Source organism: Ochotona princeps, chromosome 26 (genome assembly GCF_030435755.1).
Source record: "Ochotona princeps isolate mOchPri1 chromosome 26, mOchPri1.hap1, whole genome shotgun sequence".
NCBI classification, from domain to species: Eukaryota; Metazoa; Chordata; class Mammalia; order Lagomorpha; family Ochotonidae; genus Ochotona; species Ochotona princeps.
The window spans coordinates 14042716-14065918 of NC_080857.1; the positions used below are offsets into that span (position 1 = coordinate 14042716).

Consider the following 23203-nt stretch of genomic DNA (forward strand, 5'->3'; position numbering starts at 1 on the left):
CAAGTATGTAACAAGATTCCAAACATGTGGAAGATGATTTGTTAGAAAGCTCCTTGTAGTTGCCCTCACTGACATGTTCTCAGGGCTAGAGTGAATCAGCAAATTGTAACTTACTCACTGATTTTGTGTAATTTTATTAATAAATTCTAGTGGTACTTTTCAGATTAATATATATTTTTGGATAATGTGTTATTTTTTTTCTACCTGTCTTAGGCACTGAAGAAGCAAGAAGTTAAAGCAGATGGGAATGAAGACATAATCAAAACTAAGCTAAGACAAACTGAAAATGAGAAGAATCAAGTAAGATTTTGAAAGTTTTCTGCCAAAGGACAGTGTGGGGCAAGTGATATTTGTTGAGTGGCTTGAAAACTGTCTGTGAGACTTGTCCAACAAGGCAGATCTTTGGGTTTTGATTTGGAGGCACTCGCCAGGATGGCGGTGATACCTGCTTGCTGTTGGAAACATGTGTGCTAACACAGGTTCCTTGGTGCCTTGTCACCTGTGGCCACTTTGATTTTTCAAAAGACAAACTTCAGCTTTCTTTGCGGTGAACATTTCAACAACTTGACTTTGTTGCACGCTCCAGAAAGATCTGTTGCTTGAACCCTAGGTTTATTGGATATATTAATTTTCATTATAGAAGAAAGGCAATCTTGTTATAAAAGCATTGTCTGTTCTCATCAAGTGTTGAAGACTTTTGAAGTGTCCTTTTTCTGCACTGGGCTTAGTACATCATAGCTGGAAAAGAATTCAGAGACCACACAATTCCTCGCAATTTACAAATGAATCGATTTAAGGATAATCCCAAGTAATGTATGTTGGAATAAAAATTTGCCCCAGCTTTTACCTACATAGTGCTTTTTTTTTTTTCCTACCCACATGACCTCCTTTGGTTTCTTTTACCATCCTCTGTGAAATGAAGTAGTGTTTCCATCCTACCTTTATGGTAACAAGCTATTCAGCTTATCACATTTACTCTTCGCAAAATTTCAACTGCTAAATATTACACAGTGTTTATGAATACTTTGTGGCCTTACTGATTTTAAAATCATTTTGACCAAAATATGATTTTTGTCCCCCGTTCGTTCTTTACAAAAATGGGACAACAGATTGGACAATATTTTGCGTGGATTCTGTGATACCATGTTCACCTCTCTGTAATGGGCCATTTATCTGGAAAACTTCATATGTAATTTTAAAAATAATTGTGACACTAGCTGAAAAACGTATTTTTAAGTAGTCACAGATCAGTTGGCTGTTGTCCGCAAAGCATCCCGGGAGGTGTCCACGTGCCCTGCCTCCCCTCTGCGGTAGCAATGCACGCAATCACTATGCATGATCAGAGTGCTCATCCTGGGGCAGTGCACGGAGTTTATGCTGATTCCAGCCGTCTGTGTGCACTCCTTCATATGTCGCTTTGTCTTTCTGGTTTTGAATTTTTGGGGGCGGGGTGGATATAGATTCCCAACCAGCTTCAGAACGATTCCGTTCCCACAGAGCTTTGTCATGCTCCTCGACAGGCACACCTAACACATGCACGCGATTTAAAAAACTGCTATGTAGCAATTTATTTCTGTGAAATGGTAACCGGGATAGCTATAAATATAAGCATTTTAAATAGGATATATACATTTTTATTTTACAAAAATTGCTATAAAATGAAAATAAGTAGCATAGGTAAGCTGTAAATTTTTAACTTAGGCCTCATTACATTTGTCAACTTGAAATAAACTAGACATAGTCGCACTTTGTAGTCAGCCAGCTGTCCACATCATCCATGACTGTTTGTCCAACGAAGTATTGTTTTGCGAAAACTCAAACATCTTACTAGGAATTTGGACATTTAAAAATTTTAGAATTATGAATTAAGAATCTTTGAATTACAAATTTTAGAATTATGAATATTTGAATATGACAAATTACCAGTTAGATGAAATATACTGTTTTAATTCTAATTTAGTTCATTTGACACTATACATTATAATTTTAAAGAACAAATTCCTTTATAATTGAGATTAATATGACTTAGAATGGAAGGGATTTGAGGCATAGATAAAATTCTTTATTTAGATGTGAGAGAATGCAGGCCTATGGGCAAAAAATACTCAAGCAGGATCACATTCGAGTGTAATTGACTAGATCTGAGCACTTCAGGGCTTGATCTGGCTCACTTTATGTTATGGACTCAATATATAACATGTTGATACAGTTATTAACATTTTTGCGATTAAAGTTTTGATATTTGAAACTTCAAAATTCATAAAAAATCATTTTTTGCTACATTAGGGCTCTCCCTAGATGACCTTCATGTTGGTCACTGAGTATTCATGTAATATCATTATTATCAAATTGTTAACTTTATGTACCCCCCCAAAAAACCCCAAAAAACCTTGCCATTAAAGTTCTGTGTTCCATAACGTCTTGAAGTGCTCCCCTTCTCCGTTTATCCATTTATTCTTTCATACTCGCTGTCAGCATTTTCTGAAAACTTTTCTTTTTCTCCTCCTCGACTGTGTCCATAATAATTTTGTCTTTTTTCTGCCCCACCTGACGTACTTCTTTATCCTTTGTTGCAATTCCAGCTTGAACAGGACTTGGAGCTGTCTCGAAGGCTGCTGACTCAGTCAGAAGGCAGCAGGGAGACTCTGCTGCAACAGGTAAGCCTGTGCAAGCTGCGAGAATGTGCCTCTGCCTCCAGCCAAGGCTGAGGCTCCGCTAGTAAATGCTTCCGTGAAAGGAAAAGAGAAAGTAGGTCTAGGCAAGTCTCTTCTTAGGATTGTATGTTAGCATACGTAAGCATAACTGAAATCCTTTCAGGAAGATCCGGAGAAAGCGCGAAACGCCAGCGGAAGTCCCCGCTGTGCCAGTGCGGCTCGCTGATTGCGGCTCTGACCTAATAACTATCTCTGTTAGCATGAGCGCTGTGAAAGTAAGACTGGTTGCATACGATAACATTTTCCCAGCAGCTTCATTTTATTCGAAGAGGCACTGGAGGAGACAGGAGGAAGTGCAATGCATCAAACAGGCCTTTGCATCTACGACTTATTCCGAGTATGTTTTTATCTTTCATTCAAAATTTCGTGATAAAACCTGGCCCTTTTTAAGCAGATAAGGCTTAAATTTGAAGCATACCAGTTTTTGTCCTTCAGCCTATAATGAGAGTTGAGTGCTTTTGGTATTTAAAGGTCAGTGTCTGTGTGTGTTTATTTGGGATGGGGCAGATGAATTTCTAAGTGCTTCGCTAACTGTATTTGATAAAAGCCATTGATTGCACCTTGCTGTGTTTTGAGGTATTACAGAATTTACCTTCCTAATATGCCAGGTAGACACAGATGTCAGGCTTCATAGCAGTATTCCATTTTTACAGTTGGTGCTGAGCCTAGAGTGCAGCATGTGTTTCATTAAACTTTTAAAAATGCTCCTGACTTTGTCCTGTAGCCAGCGATCATGTGGCAGTAATGCTGGCAACGTTCAGACTTCCTTTTATTGAAAGTTTGTATTTGTTTCCATTCTGGTTATTTTTTGGAGCTCTGATTTGTAATCTCTAATTTCAATTTTTGATGCAAGAAGAAATTTCTTTGTTCAGATTGTCATTGTGGCTTTAGCTGACGATTCTGCACTACTAATTGTGAGATGGTTAGCAAAGAAGCAGTACTTTGTGTTAGGAGGCAATTTGCTAGTCTTTACAAGCATCAAGAGAAAGAAAATAGTTCCTGACTTCAGGAGTTGATGGTTTATGCAAAAGCATTACTTTTTGTTTGTTTTGAGTACTATTTTGGTATAGAGTTTAGCTAAATCATGATCATTTTACGTGAGTTTAACAACCAGTGGTTCGGATTTCCATGAAACAAAATAGAGAAAGTAGACAAAAAACATAGTACTTAATTGGAGTGGTTTAGATTAGTAGAAGTAGAGTGACTTGAGTCAAAATAAAGAATTTCAGAAAATGTAGTCTACTGATTTGTCACAGGGGACAAGACATTTTTTGACGACTGAAACAATGAACAATTGGTCCAGGAGACTGCTTTCCTGTGCTTGGTATATAGCAAGGAGATTAATTTAGCTTCAACTTATATTTATAGTAACCCACTAGAAGTAAAATTCATCCCCAGGCAAGTATTGGTAACAATTTTTAAACTGAACTATTTTTTTTCCAGTTCTATTTCTTTGATAACTGATAAAAGTTTGATTTTTTTTTTTTTTATTAATTGTCCCTAGGTCCAGGAGCTGCGCACACAGTTAACGAAGGCAGAAGGCGACCGGAAAGGCTTGCAGCATCCAGCGTCTCAGGTTGCCGGGCAGTCAGGCCATCAGGACGAGCAAGGAGATGACTGGAAGTTTAGGAGAGGTATAATTCTGATTTATAAGTGTGTGCTTTTCCCATTCTCTGAGTCGTGCTCCTTATTTTATGTTTATGTCATCTTGTTTGTTGATTTACTACTGAGTGTTCCCGGATGTTGATTTGAATTTAGCATCCAGGCTTAATGCCATGTCTGTCTGATTTTTAAAGTCATTTCAGTTATTAGACTTGCTCGTCTCTTGGGGCTTTCAGAGCCTGCAAAGCAGTGCTGGAGATTTTTCCAGTTTACTGTGCCTTCAGTGTGAATATACTTGTAGAAACTTGTCCTCATATTTAAATTGCAAGCATAGTTCCTTTTTTTCATTTTATTTTGTCCTAGTTTTCAATATGTGAGCAATTGAATTAAGATCCTGTTTTTTTAAAAAGAGTTATTTATTTTTTATTTGGAAAATAGAGTTACAGAAAAAGAAGCAGAGATACAGTGGGAGGTCGTTCATCTGCTGGCCCACTCCCCAAATGGCCATAGAAGCCTGGAGGTTTCCCAATCACATTGACAGGGAGCTAATCAGAAATGGAACAGCCGGAAGTTGAATCAGTGCCCACATAGGATGTGCTTTCTACAGGCAGAAGTTTAATCTATGCCATGGCGCTAGTCCCAGGATTCCTTTTTTGTTTGTTTGTTTGTTTTTAAATTGTTTATTTGAAAGGAATAGTTACACTGGGGGGAAGGGAAGAGAAGAGAAAGTGTTACTTCCCTTCTGTTGGTTCACTCCTCAACTGGCCAAAGTAGCAAAGCAGCAGTGGCTGGGTTTGGGTCAAACTAAAGCCACCTGCAACGAACACTATGCAGTTCTCTCACGTGGGTGGCATGAACCTGAGCACTGAATCCAATACTTGCCACCTCAAGAAACTTGGCTGGAAACGTGTAATGGACAGGGCTTGAATTGACAATCTGATCTGGGACGTGGCAGTTCCAAGAGTGACTTAATGTGCTGTGCTGCAACACTTGTGTAATACAGCATTTGATTAATTTTAATTAACTATTATAGTTTAAATATCCCTTTTACAGCAAATATCAGTTATTTATACAGAAAACTTTGAGCTCTTAGATTGTTCATCAAATTTCCATAGGGCTACACATTGGAATTATCATTTTGTTAGATAGTGCTAGCACATTTGTTATATGTATTGATACTTCATAAAATACAGTTACTTTGGATACGAAAGTTTCTCAGAACTAGAAAAATCTAGCCTTTCTTAATTGATAAGCTAATAAGGCTCTTGGAAAGCTCTGTGATTAATATAATAATGAACTCTTTTTTGCCCTCTTTTATCTGTTCTAGGATTTTTCAGTTTTAGCTGATACTTTCATTAATTAAAGACAATTGTGTATTTGATAACTATAAAGGGAGTTCTTTGCTGTAGTGGTAGTCTCCTGGTCAGATTCAAAGCAGCTTCTTTTCCCTTGCTCTGTGTCCCCTGTTCATTTTGCTCCTTGACTTCCATGTCTGTCCCTTTCTGCTTCTTCTGCCATAGTTGTTTTCATTCCTTTTGTTGGAACCTCTTTTCTTTGTTGACAGTTTAAAATGTTGATTTTGCCAAGTTCCTGTTCACAGATTTCTTGCTTAGCGTTTCTCCTGAGTGTTTGGTTTTTGGATTGTGTGCTGTCATGATCACCTGCCAGTGGCGATGTTTTACTGTGCCCGTGTTTGGCCTTTTGCTGCAACTGCTCATTGAGTGCCTCACAAAATACTCAGCACAGTTCATCCGCTCTTCAAAATGTTTTTCTTTTCCAATATCAATTCATAAAATCATCCTCTGTCTATATATTCTGGGCTAAAATTTGTGAAACTTCTCAGTCGTTATTTTTCCTCTCCATCTCCTTAGCCCTTCCATGCTGTCTACTTGTGCCATCCTGTAACTTTATCTCTTGTTTTTCGTTTCTTACCTTACTGTCCCAATGTAGACATGCCTCGTTCCACCCATGTTATCCTATGTCTTGCCATGTTTTTCCTCCTTTGCTTTGTATCCTGCGATTCTAACATACAGACTGATTGTATTACTCTTGATTAAAATCCTTCACTACAAAACTTGTTTCCTGTGATACTCTACAGGTAGTTAGAAATGATTAGATGCACAGTTTTAACACAGATTACCTATAATCAAACCTTAGCTCTAATACCTCTTATTTGTGTGACCTGAAACCAGTTACATAATGTTTGTGTGTTCATTTTTGCCTCTTACAAATATGGACAGGGCCTGGCGTGATAGCGTAGTTGTTATGGTCCTTGCCTTGAACGCACCAGGATCCCATATGGGCACTGGTTCTAATCCCGGTGGCCCTGCTTTCCCATCCAGCTCCCTGCTTGTGGCCTGGGAAAGCAGTCGAGGATGGCCCAAATCCTTGGGACCCTGCACCCACGTGGGAGACCAGGAAGAGCTCCTGGCTCCTGGCTTTGGATGGGCTCAGTCTCAGCCGTTGTGGCCACTTGGGGAGTGAACAATCGGACAGAAGATCATCCTCTCGGTCTTTCCTCCTCTGTATATCTGCCTTTAAAAACAAAAGAAGAAATGAGAATTAATACGGACAATAGGAATAATCACCGCTGTGTTGTTTTGGGGAGAGAATAATATAATGTGGAAAGCACTAAGCCCAGTGCCTACCTCATAGTAAACACTCCTTGTATGTTGGCTGATAGATGCTGTCATATCCTGAAATATCAGTTTCATGAACACTGAAGCCTTGTTGTTTTGTGTGTAAGAATAGTTTCAACATGAACTTTGTAAGTCTGTTCAGACCGTGGACAGACACCAGTCTTTCCTACTCCAACCTTGAGCTTTCAGTTGCTGTACTGACTCAAGCATTCTGAGGTAGGAGACAATCCTTTGGATGTGGAAGAGAGCATTTGCAATTTTATTTTATTTTATTTTGAAAGATACATATTTTTATTGCAAAGTCAGATATATATAGAGAGGAGGAGGGAGGGAGAGGGGAAGATTTTCCTTCCTATGATTCACTCCCCAAGTGACTGCAATGGCCGGAGCTGAACCTATCCAAACCCAGGAGCTTCTTCTGGGTCTCCTATGTGGGTACAGGGTCCCAAGGCTTTGGGCCATCCTAGACTGCTTTCCCAGGCCACAAGCAGGGAGCTGGATGGGAAACAAGACGGCCAGGATTAGAATTGGCACCCATATGGGATCCCGGCGTATTCAAGGAAAGGACTTTAGCTGCTAGGCTACCGTGCTAGGCTTTGCAATTTTATTTCCATTTTAATCTTTATATTGAAAAAGTTTCATTATATATGATACATGTTTATATAGATGTAAAATATGTTTATACTAGTATTTCATCTGTGTGTATATTATAAAACATACCAAAATATTTTGTTTCGTTGTGCCAAATATATATTAAGTGAACATATGTATGCGTGCACATTTGTGCTTCTATAGATCATGTAATATTTATATATATTTTGCTATTTTTTGAGATTTATTTATTGGAAAAACAGAGTTAGAGACATAAAGTGAAATATAGAGAGCGATATTCATCCGCTGCTTCACTCCCCAAGCATCCACAATGGCCAGTGCTCAACCAACCCAAAGCCAGGAGCCAGTAACTTCCTCCAGGCCTCACACATAGGTGTAAGCCACCCAAGCACTTGATCCATCTTCTGCTGCTTTCCCAGGAATGTTATCATGGAGTTAGATTGGAAATGGAGCAGCTGGGATTAGAACCAGCACTCGCAATTGACAGTAACCTGCACGACGATAATACTGGCCCTTATGTATATTGTATATAAATATCCACATATATTTATAAAATATATATTACATACAAATATAGTGTATATAATATATAAAAAATTTATGCATATATTGTGAGGCATATGTATTTGTATTTGCCATTGAGACATACATTATAAACATGCATATAAAAATATATATTTATAAATACTAATGTTTATTAAATTACTAAATACATATTTATAAACTGGATAGTTTTATGTGTGAACAACTAAATATATCTTTAATTGGGAGATCTAGTGTGAGTTGGTAAGTAGGACCCATGGACCAAATTATGACTTCTACCTGTTTTTGAAAAGAAGCTTTATTGAAAGACAGCTATTTCTTTTAATTTACACATTGCAAGGTCTTCTTTCACAATACAGTGACAGAATTAATAGTTGCCACATAGATCTTAGAGCTGAAATATCTGTTTTCTAACCCTGTATAGAATATGCACTCTGTAGGATACATTTAGAGTTCCCTCCCAACAAGACTCCCTGTTCTCTCTCTTTCCACCCGCATGCTCTGTGTATTGGCTATCTAGAACTACCGTGTGTATACTTACTTGACGTTGAATTCAATGTTGTACTCGCATACTGTATGCTTTTTTACATCCCTAAATTAACATTTGAACTCCATAGCCTTTGCTTGGGGAAATTTTGTGTTGATTCTTTAAGGATAATCGTTTCCTTCCTCTTAGTTTCTGACCGAGATTTCAGTTAATTATTCCGTTACATTATTAGCATTTCTATAAATGCTCAGGCCGTTCAGTGTTTATAAAGCTGTTTAAATGCTTGTCTCTTTTATGTCTTTGTTAGAGTGCATAAACTTGATCGCTTTAACTATCTCTGACCTTAGGATATATTTTATGGATGATGTACACATGATTTGGTTGTGTTTTTTTTTTCCTCTCCTTCAGTTTTCTGCAAAGGAAACTTCTAGAGAAAACATGTTTATAAATTGATAATTTTATATTCCAATTATTATTTTATTTTTGAGGAAGAACTTCTTTGCTGTGGCTTGGCTGTGTTTCTAGAATGCGAACTCTGCGGGTGGCTTCATTGTCCGCCATTGTATTTGAAGAGCATGTGGAACACACAGCTAGTATTCCCTGGGGATTGAAATGCCTGGTCACCTAATTTCGTTCAGTGATCTGATTTTAGGTCATAGCCTTTCAGATTATTGGTGATCACACACACTCAGAAATCCATCAGTATCTCTTGTTGGTTATTTGACAAGAACATTTTGTTATGGAATTCTCTGAGACTTCACTCAGAGGGAGTGGTGTGGGTGAACATGTCTTCAGTGTTTTTGTTTTTCAGGTAATGTAAAAATGTGAGGAAAATTTAATATGTGTATGATTTTCCTGAAATACATCTACCAGGAGTCAGATAATTTATAATCTCTAAGTATAATTGGTAGCAATCAAAAACTTTGTGGCACTTGAAACGCTAGACTGTCAAAATCTGAAAAGATTGTAAAATGACAGCATCTATTGAATCATGTTGGCTAGACTGTTAAAGCAACAGGGCTCAGTGTCATTTGGAAGTATAGCTTCCTTTAGCTTAAGGACAACTATTGACCTTCATATTCTCTCCCTTAAGGAGTAGAGCGGGAAAAACAGGATATGCAGAAGCAGATGTCCGATTTCAGAGTGCAGCTGAACCTGAGTACCATGGCGTCTGAGTTAGAGGAGGTGAAGCGGTGCCTGGCGCGCAAGGACAAGGAGAAAGCGCACTTGTCAGCCCAAATCCAGGTGAGCGTGCTGTGCTCAGACCCTGCTGGGAAGAGCTCAGCTCTGTTCAAACTTCGTAAGGAACTGTAATATAAATATGTTGTTCTCTGAACTTTAAGTTTTGATAAGTAAGTAAATGTTAAGGAATAATTTGCTAAGATATAGACATTTCTGTGAATTCAGTTTTCTTGTATTTGGGTCCCATGGCTAGGGGCTTGGATTATTGCAGGGTGCAAGACAGAGATCACAGATGCAAGTAAGTGTGTGCTAATGAATAGTTTACCAACACATAAACATTTCTGGGGATTCAGTTTTCTTGTTTTGGGGTCCCTCAAGTTAGGGGCTTAGATTTGTCTCCTGTCTCAAAGTGAAATCCTTGTCTATTATTAAGCTACAGGATATTTTCCATTGTAAGCCTTTCCTTCGCACGAAACTTTTCTTCTGTAAGAGCGACAACAGTGAATTATCATTTATTTTGGGGGGTGGAACGGGCAGAAACCATAGTGAAAGGGAAACTTTGGATGCTTTTATTGGAACTGCAGAGGTTTTCAAATCCCGGCTTGTTCGGCATCAGTTAGTGTTGTCCCGAGTGGATACGGAGACCATAAACGGAACTGGGCAGCTTGTATTTCCGCTTGCCTTTTAGCCAGCCTAGATGAGGTCATTATCAGAATTTATTAAAAATCAAAGGACAGGACCTCATAAAAGGAAATGGCTTAATGCCAATATGATTATGCAAATTGGATCAAATATGGGTGACACATTAACAAAATAGATATGTATCAATGTGCCCCTGTATCTGTTTTAACTGTAATAAATTTGAACATTTGAAAGTTTTTCAAAATTAAAATGAAAGGTTCAAAATCAAAATGAAAGGTATAAAATTAGCGTAAAGCACCTAAGTTAACGTAACCCAGAGGAAATATGAATGTTACCGCAGCCTAAGTTTCTCTTTCATCTTATCAGCATGTCAATAGATAATATCTTTTAGACTTGCTTCAGGATTCATCTTATAAAGGTAATGAAATACAGGCATACTCCTCATAAAACCCTTTAGGTGTTTAGTAAATACTTAGAATAGCCGTGGTGCAGAAGTAATTATATCCTTTTAAGTTCTGTTTCATGGGTATTATCTTAGTGCTTGATCCTGCTGATGAAAGTACTAAATATGACTATTTTGCTGAAGTTAAGTCTTTTTTTTTTAAAGTTATGCTAATGCGTATTAAAGAGAGAAAAACCTGTTTGCCAGCTGTTCATGTTATCTGTTGATTCTCTGTCTCTTCGTTTCTTATCTTCCCTTCCTTCCCATTGTTTGCTCTCACTTGACCACTTTTGGTATACAGTGGAAAGAAGAAAACTGTTTCAGATATATGGGCAGTGAAACAGTTTGCGGGAGAAGCCTAGTATGGCTCACATTCAAGAAGCTTGCTTATCTCCCTGTTCTAACTTAATAGCCCTGTCACATTGTCCCTGAAGTTAGGGAAGAGTTTGTGTTGTCTTGAATCAATTTGGACTCATTGTACAGGATTTGAATATGAAAAACAGTTGGAGAGAGAGGATTTTAATTACACATCCAATGTTAGGGTGAGTTCACTTATGTCCCAGGCACTGTTCTAGATGCTGAGCAAAAATCCTGTCACTTTGCTTTCTGTTGCAGTTGATATTGTGTAATTGATGCAGAAACTTTTGTCTCACTCCTAAGGGCAAATTTCTTTTGTACAAACAAAAATTTTTCCCCACGTGCTATTAAAAACAAAAAGGCAGCATTCATCCCTGGTAGATATTGCCTTTAACTAGGTGCGTTTGTTCATGTGGGAGAGCGTGAGCTTTAGTTCACAGATCAACTCTCCAGCTGCCCCCGGCAGCCAGGCTGAAGCTGGGAACCAGAAACTGGAGGAGAAATGGAGCCAAAGCTCAACCCTCAGCCCTCTGAGGTGGACTGTGGGTGGGGAGCCGCTACACTGACTGGCTGTCGTGAATCAATTTGACTGCTTCCTATTTTCTTATTGTTATAAGTAAAATAGCCAGGGCCTGATGGGATTGCTCAATTGGCTAACTCATTACAAGTGATGGGATCCCGTATGGACACCGGATTGTGTCCAGCCTGCTCTACTTCTCATCTAGCTTCCTCCATATGTTCTGGCAAAACAGTGGAAGATGGCCCAAAGTCTTGGGACCCTGAACCACATGGGAGACGCGGAAGAAGCTTCTGGCCATTGTAGCCATGTGGGAAGTGAACCAGTAAAGGAAGAACTTTTAACCTATCTCTACTTTTCTGTAAATCTGTGTTTCCAATAAAATATAAGAAAAGTTTTTTAAAAAAGATTAAAATTTTAAAAATAAAATAATGGTGTGTATATCAGCATTGCCACAAATATAGTTTTGTGAAACTTTATCTTATACCTTTGACCAGTGGTAAGAGTGTTGTACTGGGGCCAGTACTGGGGCAAAGCAAGTGGGGCCACTGCCTGTAGTAGTGTCATCCCATATGAACACCTGAATCTCTGCTGTTATACTTCAAATCCAGTTTGTCCCTAGGAAAGTAGTGGAAGATGGCCCAAGAGGCAGGGACTCTGCACCCATGCGGGAGCCCTGGAGGAGGCTTCTGCCTTCCGGCTTCGGACTGGCCAGGCTCTGGCTGCTATGGCCAGTTAGGGAATGGACCAGCAGTTAGAGAACCTCTTTCTGTCCTCCCACTCCTGCCCTGTAATTCTGCTTTCAACTAAATAGCAATAAATCTGTACAAAAAAAGATATTACTGTAGTTTTATGAACTGGTTACTTAAAAACTTGTTGTGTATATGAGTGAAAAAAAGTTAAAATTTCAAAAAAATAGCAGCTTGATTAGGTATGTATCGGTTTTAGATGTGGTGGCACTCCCGAGTATGCCTTGTTTTTTCCTATGTTGTAGAGACCTTTACTTAGAGTGTTTCCTAGTGCAGAGTTTGTAAAAGCAACAGATTGGAAATTGCTCAGAATTTTCTTGAAGTTGAACTGATTATGGTTAAATTTCTGGCTTCCTTTCAGAAAGTGTCAGATGAAGTATGAGGCCATTGCCATATACATTCTGTGAAAAATGAAGAGTTGCTTTATAGACATTATTAATTTTTAAATTGCGTGAAAATGAGATTATTGGTCATGTCCAAGAATGGTTGCTGTAGTAATTCTTTTTATTTGTTTTGTCATCTTTATTTTTTTTTAAAAGATCTATTTTATTTATCTATTTTATTCCTTAAAGATTTATTTAGTTATTTGAAAGGCAGAGTGACAGAGGAGAGAGAAATCTTTTGTCTGTTGGTTCACTCCCCAAATGACTCCAGGCCAGTTGTAAGCCAGGAGCCAGGAACTTCAGCCATGTCTCCGACGCAGGTGCAGGGGCCCAAGTGTTTAGGCTATCTTCCACTTTGTTTCCCTGTTGCATTAGCAGAGAGGTGGATTAGAAGTGGGGGAGCTGGGATTCCAGCTGGTACTGACATAGGAAACTGGAATTGCAGACAACTGTGGCAGACACTGGCTCCATATCTTTATTTTTAAGCTAAATTCTGGCGACTCTTGTTTAGAACTTACTATATAATCTTAACAGATAATTCATTTCCACCCCCCCCCCCAAAAAAAAAACCTTTCTGATTTCTGTCCTTTTTTTTGGGGGGGGGGGCTTTATTCCAATTGTTCTGTTTCTGTATTATCTTTCTGTAGAGTCCCAAACTGTGCTCCTTGAAACCTCGGAGTTATACTAGCCTTAAATGACTTCTTTTTGTGTTCATCATTAAGATTATTGTGGCATCTTAATCATACTGTCTTAAAGTAATCTTGGTATGTCTTTTAGATTTAAATAGTTAACAATAAAATTGCAAAAGAGCAGCTGGAGAGAACCAGCTGCCCTGTTACCAAGACAAACTTGACTCTTACGTCATGTTTTACTATTATGTCCTCACATGTGAAAGCTTGTGCTCTCTGTGTCCTAGAGTTAATGTGACCCTGGAACATGGCTCATGATAGTAAAACCCCAAGACAGCAGTATTGGAGCATCGCTTGTGGAATTAGCTACAGGCCTGCTGAATGGATACTGAAACACTATTTTCTTGTGCATATGGCTAGTCTCCCATTTTTAAAATACTTAGGTTTTAGAATTAGTAACCAAATCTTGGTGGAAGCAGAAACATAGAGTCATTTCGTGTAAAGAGCTGCTTGTGCACCTCTGTGTGATACTCTGCTTATTTACTCCCTGGTTGGTCCAACAGCCTTTCCCAGTGCTTACACTCTGAGCTGCAGTCTCACTTTTGCTTTTTCTTCTAATGTGTTGTTGTGCACAGACTTGGCTGTTGGCATTGAGATTATCATTCTAATTGGGGCCTTCTGGGAGCCACCAAGGTATGAATTAAAGGCATCTGTCCTGTTTTGGATACTAAGTGAACATGGGTTAAAAACCAAGCATTCTCTATCACCCAATGTTCCTGCACAATGTCTTCTCTGTAGTAGGTACTTACGTAATATGGTAATTATCTTTATTTAAAATTTTTATTTTTTGATGATTTTTACCTAGTTGATTAGGGTGATAAGGGTCAAGGGTTACAGGAAAGTGGATGGGATCACCTTTTCCAAATTCTCTTTTTTTCCTTCCTGTATCTGGGGGAAGGGGGAAGATTAGGAGAGAAGCCATACCCAGCCTCCCAAACGCCTCTGTGCCCTGGGTCCAGCCACCCCACACCCCAGGGTCCCTAATGCTCTGAGGTTCCTGCTCAAGAGGTTTTGTTAGTTCAACAGTTCTGAATTACTGTTGATCTCGCCTCTCCAAGCACGATGAAATCTCTCCAGAATTCACTGTTGGTATCGTCCACCTTAGAGTCTCCATTTGCCCAGATTCACTGCCAACACTTGGCTGGGGTAGTTGATCGATTTGTTCTGTCCTTTGTCTTCTGTTGTGGTACCAGGTATCCTCTGCAGACTCCAGTGTACTTCCATGTTCTTCATGTGCATCTGGATATACTGTCCACTGCTCTGTCTAGATCACTGAGGAGGCCCAATTCTGAACCATGCACTCCTTGATCAGACCATGCAACCTGCAATTCTCTCCATGGTTGGGATTCTGAGTCCAGTGATTCAGTTGGGGGGATTCCCAAAGAAACCTCATCTGAGGTGATCCCAGACCTGATTCTTGTGTGTGCCTGACAATACAGGGTCTGACACAGTCTGTGAAACCCATTGCCAGTTGACGCTGTGGCTGCCCACAAGCCATGAATTTGCCCAGCGCTTGGCAGCAGTGGCTGGGGCTACGGTCTCAAGCATTGAGTCCCACCTGGCTCAGATGTTCCCAGCAGTTGCCACGCTGCCAGGTGGTCTGTCCATCCAAGCCCTGAGGACAAACTCACCTGGCCCCCTCACTAAGATAGCTGTGGTGGGTGGAGCCAGGGAATCTGTGCTGTCGAATTCCTCTCACAGTGTATTTGATGTGAAGGGAGAAAACTCTCAGGACCATGAAAGTCCTGGTTTGTCCACTGCTTGCCAGCGGTGGATGGGGCTAGAGCCCCATGCATTGAATCTGACCTGGCTCTGATGCCCTTGGCAACCACCACGCTGCTGGGAGATCCATCCATCCAAGCCCGAGGACAAACTCACCTTGCCCCCCATATGCTAATTATTTGAAAAAAATTGTTTATTATTGCCATCTACCTGAGAGAGAGAACAGTGGAGAGAGAGATTTTCCATAGGCTGGTGCACTTCCCAAATGCCCATAATGGCCAGGACCAGGTCAGGGTAAAGCCAGGGTCAGGAACTCCTTCGGTGCCTCCCACATGGGTGGCAGGACTCCAAGTACATGGGCTGTCACCTGTTGTCAGGGGACCTTTACTTTGTCTCACTATTTGTATTGTTGATCCAGGATATATATTTTAAACTGTTGTTTTACACTGGGGGAAAAAAGAGTACAAATTGCTCCTAGAAACCCAAATGGAAGGAAACAACATTTATTTTGCATAATTTACTTTTCAAATTGTATCTAAGACCTTAAATCTGTGTATGCATAGGAAATCCTAAGTGCATTTTCTCCTTTTTCTAAACTCAATTTGAACCTCATTAACCTTGATAGGCTATTTGTATTCATAAGATTTGCAAGCCTCCTTGATCACCAATTCCCCCTGATTTAGTCTCTGCCTCCATGTTCCATCAATTTACTCTTCTTGTAAAAAATGTTTTTTGACTTTTAAATTCAACAAACTTCAAAGAGCGGAAAAAAGGCATCCAAAGTTCTGAACATAATTTAGAGTAAATGTGATAATTGAGTGACGGCTAACATGATTAATTTATTAGTGGAAACTTCTGAAAGAGAGAAGATAATAGAAATGACGATAAGAATAACTTTTAAAAATGTATTTATTGAAGAAGATATCTTGGAATGGCAAGAGATCCTCCATCAATGGGCCAGGAGTTGTATCTGGATCACACAGATATCTATCTCATAAAGGTGTCAGATGCCCAAATACTTGCTTTTCTCAGACCATTAGCAGGGGGCTGGGTTGGAAATGGAGCAGCCAGGGTTGCAGGTGGCAGCTTTACCTGATTTGCCACAGTGCTGGCCTCATCAGCTGCCTTTTTAAAAAGGATTTATTTATTTATTTGCTTATTGGTAATGCATATTTGCAGAGAGGAGGTGAGAGAGGAAGAAAGATCTTCCATCCACTGGTTCACTCCCCATGACCGCAATGGCCTGAACTGAGCCAATCAGGAGCCAGAGCTTACTCGGAGTCTCCCATGCAGGTGCAGGGTCCCAAGGCTTTGTATCATCCTTTACTGCTCTTCCAGGCCACAAGCCATGGAGCTTGGTGGGAATGGAACAACTGGGACATCTGGCTGAGCTTGAGCCAGATCTAGGAGCTGAAAATTCAGTGCAGGTGTCCCAGTTATGTGGCAGAAACCCAATTAACTTGGAGCATCTTTGCTGCTGCCTGTGGGAGCATTAGCACCCAGCTGGGCCCGGGTGCTGGAGTGGAGTATCAAGCCCAGATACTCTGATAAGGAATGTTGGAGTTTTAGCACCTCTAGGCTAAATGCCTGTCTCTTAAGCAAATATCCAGATTAAATGATAAAGAAAATAAATATTGTCAGTACAGTTTTCTTTAAGAGCCTGAAATCATTGAGCTCTTACACTAGCAAAGTTTCCTCTGACATTCTAGCAGATCATGAGTGCATATGTTCTCTCTATTCTGATTTTTTTTAGTAAAAGCAATGGTTAGCATAGTTGCCGTGTAAGTAAACATCCTAAAACTGAATAAGTTTTAGACTTCCTGGAACATTTAGCTTAAATCTCAGGTCACTCATCCATATGAGAATATAGGAGTTCTAGCAGTTGAGAAGACATGTAGTTTTTCCAGTTTATGTAAATTATGAATATGTCCATAAAAGCAGAAAGTAGAAATAAATGGAATGTCTTTCATTAATATATTACTAGCATTTGTAGAAATTAATAATTTGAGTGTGACTAATAAAATAATAGCTTAGGAATAAAATTAATTTTAAGTTTCTTTTTTTGGGTGGGGGGAAACCATAGTATTTTTGCACACATTTTTATCTATGAGTTAAATAAGTTGGAATTCTCTGTGCCATGTATGTGTGTGTATTTGAGAGAGTGGATGACTTAGAGAAGGAGAAGCAATGTAGATTTTGCATAAAATAAAAATTATCAAATTATATATATAATGTTTATAAGGAAATTATGAAGACAAACCTTTGAAAATATTGAAAGATTTTATTTTGAAAAATGGGTCTTATGAAACAAAAGGAGGTATTCTTACAATATCAGAGTAATTGATGCTTTTTCATGTCTTCACTATCACATACCATTAAAATGGCATTGGTGTTGTATAATAAGAAAATTGTAACCATTCGTACATTATTCCTGTAATCCTCATGGTTACCTTATCTTTAGAGTGACTTTCATTTCACAGCACCTCATTTTAAATAGCAAATTAATTTTTTAATGACATTTGGTTTTTGGCAAATTTGTACATGTATATAAAAAGAAATGAGTTTATATTCTGTGTTAATAGTAAATGACAGCAGATCCATTATGGTCTTCAAAATGCTTCAATAGTACAGATTATCTTTGTGTAAAATAAAGCTAATTTATTTACATGAACTGAGAAAACATTCTTTTCCTTTTTTTTTTAAAAAGTCTCACACCAGGAACATTAATGCGTTCTTCAAATGCACATGCATTTGACATCCTGGGGTTGAAAATGGGTTTGTATCTTACAGGGTATGGTTTGGGGGGAATTTACAATGAATTGTTAGACACTAGTTGGCTCTTCCTGGGAGAAGATGAACATTTAAAAGTTCAGAGTTGGAGCAACTTCTGTTTTATGAAGTGGTTGGTTTTAGGTAGAAAAGGGTCATACCGAGGACAGATTTAGAAAGATCTGAAGGATACATGATCAAAATGCTTGGGAGTGTCAGCTGTGTGTAGGCAGCAAGGGTTGAGGGTTCGAAGATTTTGCTGAGGAAGCAAATGGAGAGAGGTTGTTCTGACAGTTACCACTCCCCCCCCCCCCGCCCCGCCATGAAATGTTTTCTGATTGGCAAACAGAGCAATGCTTATGATGATTTGATAGCCCTTCGGAGAGGAGGAGCCCTGGTAAATATCCCACACTTTTTCATCTTGTGTGCCTGAGGAACCAGGACTCACGAGTACTGGAGAACTGAAAGTGTACTTAGCACTCTGCAGTGAGTGTCTCATTGTGACATCTCTCTCACTTTCTATTTTGTTGTTGGCTGTCCCGATTTCCTTATCTTAGCTGTCCATCAAAGCGTAAGTATGTCTGTTTTTGAGGAATAGATATCATTCAGAGCTTCGTATTAGCTCTGTAATTTTTTATACTGTGTTTAGCAGGCGATTGAACCTTAAGCATCACAGGAACCAAAGTTCTCTTAAAAACAACAGAAAAAAATGCGCAGTACAAGTAGACATATTGATACAGTTGAAGCTGTCAGAAATCACCTCTGAAACAATGTTTATTAATCAGAAATTAGTATAAGCAAAAGGGGGCAGGACAAGCAGGAGGCAGAATATGAACTCAAAGCCAAAATGAATTAATTCAAAGAATTCATTTAGAGAGGGGAGCCAACTGCCAAGACATATGCAGGACGAACACGTGGCAGAGAGCTCAGTCTCGGGGTTAGGAGTCTGCAAGTGAGGGCAGGCAGTAAATGGAGCTGACCTGGCGTGTTCAAGCTTTTTCTAGGCTTGTCAACCTCATGGGCATTCTTCTCTGTTCTTTGCAGGTCGGTGAGTTGGAAAAAACTGCAGAGGGTAGAGTGGGGGAAGAATACAGGATGCAGGATTGAGCTTGGTTGAGTTGAGAAAGAATGCAGGGGCCAGGTGGGAGTTTGCATCTGCTTCAAGGGATGGAGCTGTTCTGGTTCAGAAGCTGGTGTCCTTGCTCCTTTAATTAAATAATCGAATATTTAATTGTATCATCCAAGAGAGAATTATAACAAAAGAATCAACTGAAATCATACAACTAAGTTACGTAATATCTGAAATTAAGAGCTAAATAGATAGTTGGGGTTTAAATAAGGCATTTTTTTTTTCTGATCACCTGAAGGAATTTCATGAGAAGTTCTGTGTCTGCTTAGGTTATATCATTTGGTGTGTAGTTGTGTTTTTTTTTTTTTTTTTTTTTTAGTGAGATTTATTTATTTTTCTGGCAAGGCAGATTCTTGCAGAGTGAAGGGAGACACAGGAAGATTCTTCTGTCTGTTGGTTCACACCCCAAATGACTTCAATGGCCAGAGCCAAGCCCACCCGCAGCCAGCATTCAGGAGCCTTTTCCAGGTCTCCCATGCAGGGTCCCAAGGCTTTGGACCATCCACCACTGCCTTCCCAGGCCACAGACAGGGAGCTGGAAGGGAAGTAGAGCAATTGAGACACTAATTGAAGCCCAATGTGAGGTGCCGGTGCTTACAGGTGAAGGATCTTCCAACTGAACCATCTCGCCACTCCTAGTGTGTAGTTTCATTTCTAATTTTTCAAAAAGATTTATTTATATTTATTGGAAAGTCAGATTTGCAGAGAGGGGCGATACAGAGAGAAAGATCATTTATCCTTTGGTTCACTCCCCAAGTGGCTACAATGGCCAGAGCAGAACCTATCCGAAGCCAGGAGCCAGGAACTTCCTCCAGGGTCTTCCACTTGGATTCAGGGCCGCAAAGCCTTGGGCTGTCCACCACTGCTTTCCCAGGCCACAGTCAGGGAACTGGATGAGAAATGGAACAGCCAGAATAAGAACTGGAACCCATATGGGATCCTGGTGCATACAGGTCAAGGTTTTTAGCCACTAGGCTATTGCACTGGGCCTCCTACTACAATTTTTATGGGCACACATATCCTGAGACATGCTGGAATATTTTACTGAAAGATGGGCCAAAGAGATATCTCCCATAGTCATCCCTTTATTATTTGTTTACTACAGTCAAAAAATGATCATTAGTTTTAGTGTTGTTTGGTATTTATTTTTGTTAAAGATTAATTTATTTGAAAGGTAGAGTCATAGTTAGGGAAGAAAGAGAGCTAGAGAGAGAAATCAATCTTCCATTCATTGGTTCTTGCAGAAATAGGTGCAGCAGCTTCAGTTGGACCATTTTGAAGCCAGGAGCTGGGAAGTTACGCTGAGTCTCCCATTTGTGTACAGGAGTTCAAGTCCTTGGAACATTTCCCATTGCCTTCCCAGGTCTATTAGCAGGGAACTGGATTGGAAGTGGAACAGCTGGGGCTTGAACCGGCATCCACATGGGATACCAGCATTGTAGATGATGACTCGTATTCCTTACTCCACAGTATTAGCCCTGGCTTCGGTACTTATTTTTAATAAAAAAAGAAGTAATTCCTTGTCTCTGGGCTCCTGTCTTAATATCTGTTTTTTCCTTATTTCTGAAGTTGATTTCTTCCAAACACACAAGCTTATTATGTGATAGATAATGTAATTGACCTTCTTGAATAAAAGTAAAATGTTTTTTTTAATTTTATAATGATATAAAGTAATAATATTAGGTCTTATGATGAATTTAGGTTTTCTTCCTTACTGCATGCATGTCATATAATTAGGAATAAGATAACTTTTCTTTTGTCAGGTTGTTTCTGCTGCCACATCATGTTGGTAAACATATAGGGTCTGTCTTGCACTAGTGCCTATTTGATCTGTTGCCTTTACCTAAGTCAGTCCACAATAGCAACCTGCTTAAAGCAGAACAGTTCTGTATATTTATTTTTTTCCCCAAATAGCCTATTTTGGCTAAATATCAGAGTTTCAGTAACGAAGCACAGAAGTGCAATGAGATGTGCCTTTCAGGGTCAGAATTGCCCCGTTGTGCTGTGGGGGCCCAGCTGCTGCTCGTAGGTCTTCTTGGATTTTAAGGGAAGCATTCTGTAAAAATGTGCATTTAAAATCATCCATGTATTGAACATTATGGCTAATGAAACAAGTTAATATTTTATTTCTTCCCTAGAAGATGAAGGCATTAATTGATTGAACATTATTTTTTATACTTTGCTGAAGCTTATTATCATGTTTCATTACAATGTACAAGTAGTTATGTGAAACGGTACGTTCTCATAGGATTTGTGGAGAAATAATTATTTTTTAACCACTAAGATTGAGAAACATATTATTTGAGATTAATGTCCCTTGTGAATCTGTACTTTAAAGAAAATGATAACAGTATATGTAATCCAAGTTGCTTTGATAAGGTAGTGCGATGACCTCTACTGTGCCATGTGTCTATGGGTCACTTGTTAAAATATAAATCTTTTTTAAACATTGTTGGTGATGTGTTTGCTTGGGTTTAAAAAAATAACAAACACTTTAAATATGTATTTTATTCTCAACAAATTGCTGCTTAAAAATATTTTAAATACTGTGGCCTCAATGAGTAATGGCTTAATTTAGCTCCCTAGGTATAGTATGGGAAACCGTATTTGTTTGGATTGATCTGAGTTGTTTTATTCAGTGACTGGCCTTAGTTCTGACTGTGAAAAAGTGATTGGTTATCCTCTCAGCATCAGTTCATAAAACATCTAAATTATACCACAAGGAAGGAGTTCCACAGGACACGCAAGTATGTGCCAGGCTGATGTCCCAGAGGATCTGAGTAGATTTCATGTCTTAATTATGAAGCTAAGAATTTCAGGTGAAATTCTATTAAATCATTTAGTTCCTTTGTTTATTCAGTGAAGGTAAATTTTTAAAAATATATTTATTCTTATTGCAAAAGCAGATCAGATTTATGGAGAGGAAATACAGAATGATCTTGCATTACTGTCTAAATGGCTGCTACAGTCTCAGGTGAGCCAATTGGAGCCAGGAGCCTGTTTTGGGTCTGTCACACAGCTGCAGGGGCCCAAGGCTTTGGGCCATCCCCTACTGCTTTCCCAGGCTGTAATTAGGGAGCTGGATTGGGAAGTAGAGCAAGTGGGATATGAATTGGAGCCCATATGGAATCCTGGCTATTGCAAGGTGAGCATTTAGCCATTGAGCCATCATCCTGGGCCCAAAGGTAAGATTTTATATTATCGAGTAGGATTTAATGCTTCCTAGCTTGCCATCTGCTCCTCCTCCTGCACATGTTTGGTCATCTACCTCTGTCTTCGGATACCAGGACAAGGAGCAGACTGTGAACCTCCAAAGCCAGGGGCAAATAGTGACCATTTTCTTCGTAAGTTAGCTTCCTTTAGGTAATTTTCCTTGTAGTGATAAAAATCTCACTAGTCCAGAGAATCTCTGCATTAACACAAAGGTAGAGAATGATACTAGGACAACATAACTTAGATGTGTCTGTGATCTTGCTGGAGAGTAGCAAAAAGCCAAAATTGGCAAAAATCTTCCCTGATTCACTTTTGTATTCTATCTGTCCGGGCTTGCACTTCCCAAGACCAAGCTCCGGGAGTGCTGAATGGAGCTTTGCACTCTCCAGGGTGGCTCATGGGCTGTGGGTGGTCATCCAGGCTGGTTGCCATTGAATCCCATGCAGCAGTGCTGGTGGTGGTGAGCACTGTGCCACATTCCTGTCCACGGCTGTTACTCAGGGAATGTTGGTACCATTCATTTTATTCCGAATGTTACATATATAAATGCGTGTTTATACATCAATGAAGTTATTTTCAAGCACACTTTCTTTTTATTGAGAAATATACAATTTTATTGTTAAAAAAACTCCCATCTATTTATTAACCATATTGAAGTAGTTTACTTTGATGACTAAAAGGATTCTTTTTGGTTAAAAAATGAGTCATTAATTCATAATTCTATAAATTCGAATAGTTGAAAAAATGAGTTTGGATGTGAATATTCAAAGCTTTTAAAATTTATGATTTCTGATTTTTATTTGCAGACAGAA

At 39.2% G+C, this 23203-nt stretch overlaps 1 protein-coding gene across 4 annotated transcripts in view; it reads left to right on the forward strand.

Annotated features, from left to right (window-relative positions):
* Positions 1 to 23203, forward strand: part of CEP128 (centrosomal protein 128) — a 275915-nt gene that overhangs the window by 50988 nt on the left and 201724 nt on the right. For all 4 annotated transcript variants that reach the window (XR_009244256.1, XR_009244257.1, XR_009244258.1 and 1 more), the window contains 4 exons: positions 214 to 300; positions 2583 to 2657; positions 4219 to 4348; positions 9691 to 9842. Coding sequence is in view for 1 of the 4 variants with exons in the window: in XM_058655263.1 (XP_058511246.1) it covers positions 214 to 300; positions 2583 to 2657; positions 4219 to 4348; positions 9691 to 9842 (444 nt within the window). In the remaining 3 variants the exon portion in view is untranslated. The remainder of the gene's footprint in view (positions 1 to 213; positions 301 to 2582; positions 2658 to 4218; positions 4349 to 9690; positions 9843 to 23203) is intronic.